Source organism: Penaeus japonicus, unplaced genomic scaffold (genome assembly GCF_977035675.1).
Source record: "Penaeus japonicus unplaced genomic scaffold, GWHDUDI00000001_assembly GWHDUDI00000001, whole genome shotgun sequence".
In the NCBI taxonomy this organism is placed as follows: Eukaryota; Metazoa; Arthropoda; class Malacostraca; order Decapoda; family Penaeidae; genus Penaeus; species Penaeus japonicus.
Genome location: NW_028234403.1, coordinates 23,437,742 through 23,447,741, shown reverse-complemented (window position 1 = coordinate 23,447,741; position 10,000 = coordinate 23,437,742). Strand labels below are relative to the sequence as shown.

Sequence of the window (10,000 nt, the reverse complement as noted above, 5' to 3'; positions counted from 1 at the left end):
CGTTGATATGAAATCCTGCAGGATGGGTCCGACCTCTAATTAGTCGCGTGAGGAACATCGTGACTGCGTCTTAAGCCACTCTGATGCACGTAAATAATAGAAGAATTATATAATACCGAGAACTGGATATTAATTTACTAATCTAATATCATAAGGAATCAGTCTGACGTGACAGGATGCTTCAACAAACAACAACAAATAATAGACACGTGCAATCAAAAACTAGATACATTACAATAGGAAGGGTTCTAAATGCATTGACCCGAAAATTTGTCAACTGTGTCACTCCAGGGTCAGAGAACATCAAATACTTTACTGTGTTTGCGAGATCACTGGATCAGAAAGCACCGCGCGAGCTGCGGCACTCCTACACGATTGCAAACTAAGTCTCTCCCAAACACCGATGGCACCTGCGACACAACACGCGGCACCTGTCCGTTTCTTCCAAGCTGGCACTCTTGATGCAAGCTGCCGGCCCTCAACTCGAACCGATTGTCCACTCGCTTCTACGCACTGATCGCTCAGTTGCCAGCTACCTTCTTAATTTTGCATTAACAAACACATCTACATTTATGAAAACGGGAATTTGAGAAATACATAACATCTGTGACATCTGAAAAATGCGAGGGCATACTTTATTACATTTTGATATCGATATCGGCGTCATACGCGGTAAATCTCGATCAATCTGAATAGAGGTAGTTATGCGAAAAATATTCAATAATCCGATCAATATAGAGAGGCATCAATTGTTAGAGACCATCTAAGATAAGAACCATTTGAATGCGCTGTTCTAGAGAGCGGTGATTCCTATTTGATATATATGTATATATATCCCCCGCAAACGAACCGTCTTGCGCTCTCTATGGAGCGGGCGTGATAGAATCCTTTCCTTTACGCCCTTCTCATGTTTTTTTGCCCTCCATCTATTTTCGCTCCCCCCCCCCCCTCTTTTTTTTTTCCATTTTTTCGCTGCCCCCTTTTCCCACCTTTGCTACCCCAACCCTTTTCGCTCACTTTCTTGCCAGCGGGCTTAAGCAACCGCTTGTCGTGCGCGCTTGAATCTAGCCTCGGCAATCCCCCTGAATCTTCCCTCCCGTTTCTCTTTTTCCCTGAGAGAATATTGGCATCATCTCAAGGCGGCGGGTTCTCTCTCGAGGGATGACTAAGTGTTCCTGTGTGTGCTGAATCTAGATAGGTGGTGGTCGTACACCTGTCCTCTCCCCAGAGGGGGCTCACACCTGGCCCAACGTGTCTTGGGGACGAGGAGGTCCTGAAGGTTGAGCGATGACTCCGTGTATGAGTACGCTCACTGCGGCTACCAACACAACACACTTTGGTCCTCTATATATCGCAAAGAGCAGGAGATGGGTGCCTGAATCTCAGCTTCGATTAGGTCAATCTGGCTTTAGGTTCTCATCTGTTGAGCTAGTAGCTATGGGTCAAGCAAAGCAGCCCCCTGTTCTTTGCATTGCAAGGCAATCGCATGTATTTGCGAGTGCCATCAATTTGTCGAGAGAGCAGGGAGGTTGTTAGTATATCCTCTCCAACCCCACCACCCCCCCTGTGGCTTCTGAGCATGGTCTCATGCCTCAGCGCTTGATCCCCTTGTTGGACTCCAGTGGTGGGGGTGGGGTGCGTGGGAGGATGAAATTGAAAAGAACGCTTTTTTTTCCTGCCTATGGCAATTCTTGTACTAAAATAAAGTGTGAAGAACCCTGCTGACCCCCCACTGTGACCCGAGAACCTGGAACAAAGATGACGCTCAAGGCTGTCACCTTGAGCCTTTCACGGTCCCTTTGTGACAAAAGTAGGAAGTTTGGTAAGGCTTACTGGCGTCGGTTCAGAGAAAAGCTCTTGCCCAAGAGCCTCGGGATGGACCCTCCAAACCAACCCTTAAACCCTTGGCTTATCTGACAACCTCTGCTGGCGTTACGGGTTCAGAAGACGAGTCAAAATAAGACTGGAAGCCAGACAGGACCCTGCCAACCCTGCTGGCCCCACTCCCACTGCCCACTGCCCACTGCCAAAACCTAACTTCCGGCGGTCTAGTTCGGATATAGGACAGGCAACAAGCGGCCTCGGAGGCGATTCCTGTACGGCCAAGCCATTTTCACCAAATTAATAATATATTTCTTTTTTTTTTATTTTTTTTTCGGTGTCCTCCAGTTTAAGGGTTTTCCTTCCCCTAAACCGAGAAGGATTCCGATATATGCCTACCAGATGGTACGGGCTCTGGAAACACCAGAGACTAGTACCGTGTGAACGATTAGAATTGCACAGAGAACTCAATGATAATCGTTCCGAGGGACCAATCCACTTTTCTCCCACACATTCCTCAGGAGACAGCATAATCATATATATAATAAATAAATAAAGAATATATATATATATGTAATTAATATATATGTATATATTAATCATAAATATGCATATATATATATAATATATATATATATATATATATATATATATATATGTATACACACACACATTATAAATAATACATATACTATACATATAACATACATTATACCATACATATATATATATATATATATATATATTATATTATATATATACATACACACACACACACACACACACACACACACAATACCAACACACATATATTATATATATATTATATATATATATATATATTAAATATATATATATGTATATATACATATATATACATACACACACACACACAAACACACACACACCACACAACACATTACTCACACATATATATATATATATATATATATATATATATATATATGTATATATTATGTATATATATTAAGTATATATATACAATAGATACATATTTATATATTGATATATATATATATATATATATACATCAATATATATATATATATATAATTATATATATATATATTTTATATACATATATATACAATATTATATAAACATATATAATATATACATACATATATATACAATATATAATATATATATACATATATATCCAATATATGTAAAATATATACATATATGTATTAATATATACATTATATTATATATATCACATATATATGAATATTATACATATATACATATATATGTAAGATTATATACATATATATTGTATATAAACAATATGTATATGTATATATATGTATATATATATGTAAATAGATGTATATGCTTATATATGGATAGATGTATATATATATGCATATGTGGGTATATATATACATATGTGATATACCTATATGTACTATACCTTCTATGTATACATGACATCTCTGGGGGATTTATATACACCAACCTTATACATATATAATACCACTATATATATATCTATATATATATATATATATCATATATATACATACCTCCCTCTCACTATGTGTGTGTGCGTGTATGTAGTCAATTATGTTATCACTAACTAATATATATCCAAACATATAATATATATCTAACTAACCTATATATATATATATGTATGTATAATCCTATATATGAGTTCGATATAGATATACATATAATATACATATACATAGATGTATTATATATATATATATATATATATATATATAATACAATTATATATATATATATATATATCATAAAATTATATATCTACAATATACTCTATATATATATCATCATCATTATCAAATCCTGCTATCAATCCACTTGCAGAGAAACGTAGGCCTGTCTCTCTAAATCTTTTCCAGTCACATTCCGGTCTTGTTGTCCTCCTTGATTCCAGTTATCTATACTCTTGCGAAATGGTTTGCTACTAATCTTCATACCCCGCCATCTAGATAGCATTGGTCTACTGGCCCTGTGGTCTCTTTGTGTCGTTGTATTACCACATTCCCTGTTGTTTTCATTTGTCCACATTACTGTTGTTCCCTGTCTCCGATATAGAGAGTGTCCAGGACCCTACGACTGCCACTTTTTCTTCTTGATGGTCTTGCGATAGTTATATCCTCTACTTTTGTTTGTCGTCTGCATGATCCATGGTGGCCCTTATTCTATTGTCCTCTTAAGCTAACTTCCTAGCATATAGCGCTTATCCTTATTCCTCATTTTGGGTTATTAATACTTACTAATTTAAAAAATCTTTCTCCTACATTAGACATAGTGGTCAGACGACTTCGTAATATATTACTATGTTTACCGGGGCACGCTCTCCAACCTAGCCTGATTTCGCCGTTTTATCTCGGCTTCGCTAGAGATGTATCGACTGAATGAGTTGGCCCTAGGTATACATACTCGTTTCTACTGCTTCTAGTACTCTCGCCCTGTATTTGGTTTGCTTAACTGGGGTTCGATATGTTGAACATGTACTTTTAGTCTTTATTCATGTTTCATTTTAGAGGCCAGATCTTCAGACTTATCTCCTTATTTTAAGAAAGCTTATTAATTATTGTAGTTCATCTGCTGACTCAACACGAAAAGAACAATGTCATCTGCAAATCTTAGATTGTTAAGTGCTAGTGCTCATTTCCCTATTTTAAATTCTCTCTCTCTTTCCCGCAATCTAACTTCTTGAATACTTTCCACCTCCAAACAGCGGCTTGTAAACAGCTTCGGTGAGAATGGTGTCGCCCTGGCTCTAACACCCTTTTTTTATTGGTATTTTTATTGGTTTTTGCCGTGGATTTTGATGGTATTTATATATATTACAATATAATACATATATTAGGTACATATATATTATACATATATATACATATATTTACATAAATATATACAATATATACATCTATAGTTAATAGTTATTATTATATAATGTAAATTTATATTTATCATATATGTTATATTGTATTACATATATATGTATAGATATAACGATATATACATATATATGTATATATTACATATATTAACATAATATATGTTATATATACATATATATGTATATATACAATAAATTTATATATGATACATATATATTACATGTATATATATGATAATTTTATTATATGTATATATGTATATATATATGCATATGCAATTTATATATATACATATAGTATATATATATGGTATAAATCTGTTATACATATATATATACATGACATTATATATATATATATTATATATATATATATCATATATATATATATATGTTGATGAATATGATATATATATATATATATAATATATATATATATTTATATATATAATATATATATATATTTATATATATATATCTTATGTGTGTGTTGTGTGTGTGTGTGTGTGTCTGTGTGTGTGTATATATATATATATATATATATATATAATATATTATTATATATATATATATGTTATATGTATATATTATATATTATTGTATATATATATATGGTATTATATATGTATGTCAATTATATTATAATTATGTGATATATATATTTATATGATATATATATATATGTTATATGTATGTATATATAATATATATAATTTATATACATATATGTATATACATAACATACATATATATAGAATATATATATATATATATATATACATATAATACATATATAATATATACATATATATATATATTATATATATATAAATTTATATATATATATAAAAATATATTATATATATATATATATATGTATATCACACACACACACACACACACACACACACACACACACACACACACAGATATATATATATACAGTATATATATATATATATATAATATATATATATATATATATTATAACAAATATATTATATATATATTATATAATAGATAATATATAAGTATATAGCAAGTATATATATATATATAAACATATAATACTATATATACATATAGTATATATATATATATTATATATATATATATATATGTATTATATAGACATATACCATATATACATATATATATAAATGCATATAATATATATATATATAGATTATACTATAATATAGATAATTATACATATATCATATTATATATAAAGTATATATATTATATATACATAAATATATAGTATATACATAAATATTATAATATATATATATATTATATAATATATATAGTTTAATGAAATATATATATGTGAAATATATATGTATAATATATAAATCTATCTATCTACGTCTATCTATCTATATATATCTATTATATATATCTATATATATTGATATATATATATGAAGCATATTAAGATATATATGATATATAGTATATATGAATATATACCATACACACAACACACAAAACACACACAACAAACAAGGTCACGAACACAGCAAAACGACACACCCACACACCATCGTAACGCGCACACCACACCACACACACTTCACATATATATATATATATATATATATATATATATATATTTATATGTATATATATATATATACTTGATAATATAACATATTATTATTAATTTATATATATATATATATATATATATAGAATATAAAATATATATAGTTATCGTATAACATATATAATACAATATAGATATACATATATTTATATATATATTTATGCATATATTATATATTATATATAACATATATACAATATAGTATATAACCATGATATATATATTATATATAGGATATATTTGTTAGTGAGACAGATATTTATATATATATTATGTAGACTATATATATAATATATTTAGAGGTTAAATTAATAGTTTTTATTTTATATTGTGATATATAAATATAGTGAACATTGGCATACATAGTTTATATGTATTTATATATTTAACTATTTAGAGATATATTTATTTATATAGGATATATATATATATGAATTATATATATGTATTTATATGTATATAAATATGTATAAAAACATACTATTATTATATATATATTTAATATATATATTATATATCATATAATAAATAAAAAGTAGATATATTGTTATATATATAGATGTAATAACAAGGCTGTGTGTGATGTGTGTGTGTGTGTGTGTGTGTGTGGGTAAATGGTTATATATATTGATATAGTTATAATTATTGGTATATATATATATTGATATTTATTTTATGATATAGATGATGTGTGTGTGGGTGGGGGTGTGTGTGGGTGGGATATGTTGTAAAGTTATAGAGAGAGATAGTATATATATATTTTTGTATATAGACAGAGACATTTTTAAGAGACAGTTTTATTTACTTTGAGATATTTAAATATAGGTAGTGATATATAATGTTATAAGTAGTTATATACATTTAATTTATATTTATATTATATTTTTATATATATATTTTATATATATATTGATATATATATAAGTTATATAGATATGTATATATATTTATGTACATATTTTTACATTTATCATATATATATATGTATATAGGTATACTTTATGTAAATATATATATACCATATACTAATATACCATTTTTATATAAAGGTATATATATATTTATACATTAATATAATATTATATATATACATATTCTATATGTATATATAGTATACATTATATATATTTGTATATATAGGTATAGTATATATAATATATTATATTTATATATATGTTATTATATATATACTATAACATATATAAACATATATATTTACTTATATATATTATAGATTTATATATATATATATGTATAGAATATGTATAGATATAAATACATATATATATGTATATATATACATATCCCCCCCCCCCCCACCTCCCATCCCCCCACTTTATATACATATATTGATTTATATAAGTAGATATATTTGTTTTATATATATTTATGGTTATATTTTGAAAATTTTATATTTATATATATATATATGTATAATATAGATAGATATATATGGTATAGATATATTTATTTAATATTTATATAAATTTATATAATTAGTTGTTTAATGTGTATGGTTAGTTATAGGATTTATATATATGTGGAGATAATTGGTTTTTATTTTCTTAGAGATATTTATAATAAAGAAATAAATAAATAGATATTATATTTATATAGTATTGTTTGAGTAGTATGGATATAGAGAGATATACTTATATAAATAGATTATGATAGATAGTTATTTATAGATATAGATTTTATATTTATAGATATTAATATATATTATATTAGTTATAGAAATGCATCTGACACACACCATACACACACACAAAATAGATATTATATTGATATATGTTTAGATAAGATAATATTATAGATATAAGTTATAATAATATATATATATATAGTATATATATTTATATGTATATATATGTATATATGATATGTATATTATATAGATATAGATATATATATATATTATAGTTTTTATTTTTAGAGATATATATATAGATACATAAAAACATCTAACTCAAACATCACAAACACACAACACACGCTAACACACAAACACACATGAGTATATATTTATAGATATATATATATAATTAATATGATATATTTATCTATATTTGTTACAGATAACATAGAATTTATATATAGATATATTTATATATATTTATATTTATATAGATATATATATAGATTGGTTTTATTCGATATTGTGTGTTTGTATATCATATTTTAGTATATATATATTATATTTATTTAGATATACTATTTATATATAGTATTATATCGTAAAGTGTTTTTGATGACACAAGATATATATATAGAATATTATAGATATATATATATATTATATATTTATATGATATATATTATATGTTTTATATATATGGAGATATATATTAAAGATTTTTGATATATTGTATATTATATATATGATAGATATATCTTTAGATATATTTATATGAATCCATAACTCACCTATATAGCGTGTGTTATATTATTATTTTTATAACTTATATAATATAGCAAAGGAATTATACATTATTATTGATATTATATATTACATGTCGACTTGCAAAACACGATTCCGTGTTGATAAATGGTCAATGATCAAACCACACATTGACACAAAACAGTTTTGTGGGTAAAGAGACACAAGTTTCAGGATCCATCTGATCCATCTGCAGGTCTGGAGGAGAATGGAACAAGATGGGTATAATAAAAGGCTAAAGGTGGGGAGAAACCACGGTGAGCAGAAGGTTCAGCGTGGACAGGAGTAACGAAAAAGCGGAGGCGGCGCGGTAAAAAGGGAAACGGAACAGGGGCAGGTAATGATCGGTCATAGGGTCCGGCGGTCTGTGTGAGGAGTGTCGGGGTAGGTAACAGCGGAGATATGTGGGAGGATAGGAGAACCATCAGCAGGAGTAAAAACCACTGATTAGGTTGAAATTTGGCAGCCTGTGATGAGAGGTAAGATTGCCACCATATGCGGGCATGGACATAGCAGCGGGAAGGGGTAAGGGTTATTATTATATAATTTATATTATGAGATATTTATAATAATATAATAAGTCAGAATGCGATGTCAGCTGACCAATCTAGGCTCGAGGTCTGTGTCCCATTGGTGGCAGAAGAGATGCGATTGTTGGTGGGTACCTAGGAAACGGTTTCCTTGTGTGGGACAACGTTTGTGGAAAGACAGCGCGCAGTCTCCCTGAAGTTTGATTCTCACAGGGAGGAGCTAGGGATGCTCAGAGGGGCCTTATCCTTGGCTGTTCAGGGATGGACGGGGTATGCGACCAGTAATGCGGCGGAGAGTGTTAACCTGGCGAAAGGTAGCCTGCAGTTGAGAGGTGCTGCGAGTCGACTGAAGAGAGTGGATATCTGTCGGTATAAGGAAGGCTGAGGATCAGGCAGGGGACGAGTCTCTCTGGGAGGGTGGATCTGTAGATGTACGTCGGGCGTGTGGTGAGCGCGCGTCAAGGACGTGAAGCGAGGGAGACCCCAGCATTGGCCGATAGAGATCGACGAAGTAAAATCGGATCTACTGCATCAGTGCTGTGGGACACAAATGCGGATGAGCACGGAGAAGAGAGAGGTGGCGACACCTCACTTAACGTGGCGAAGGGTGTTAGGAGAAGAATGTATATACATCCCGCTGGGATGGTTTTGCATATACACTGGGAAAAAGAGGTGGGAGTCACCTGAGCGGT

The 10,000-nt window shown here is 29.2% G+C and overlaps 1 protein-coding gene across 5 annotated transcripts in view; it reads right to left on the bottom strand.

Moving 5' to 3' along the window:
* The window catches only part of LOC122245523 (arylalkylamine N-acetyltransferase 1), an 18,809-nt gene that overhangs the window by 3,633 nt on the left and 5,176 nt on the right, over positions 1-10,000 (bottom strand). For 2 of the 5 annotated variants that reach the window (XM_086537486.1, XM_086537470.1), the window contains exon 2: positions 1-80. This exon is cut by the window's left edge and continues 68 nt beyond it. In XM_086537486.1, the coding sequence (XP_086393612.1) occupies positions 1-58 (58 nt within the window). In that variant the 5' untranslated portion in view covers positions 59-80. Of the gene's footprint in view, positions 206-10,000 lie in introns of those variants that run through there. The other 3 variants (XM_086537464.1, XM_086537475.1, XM_086537479.1) reach the window with 3 other exon arrangements.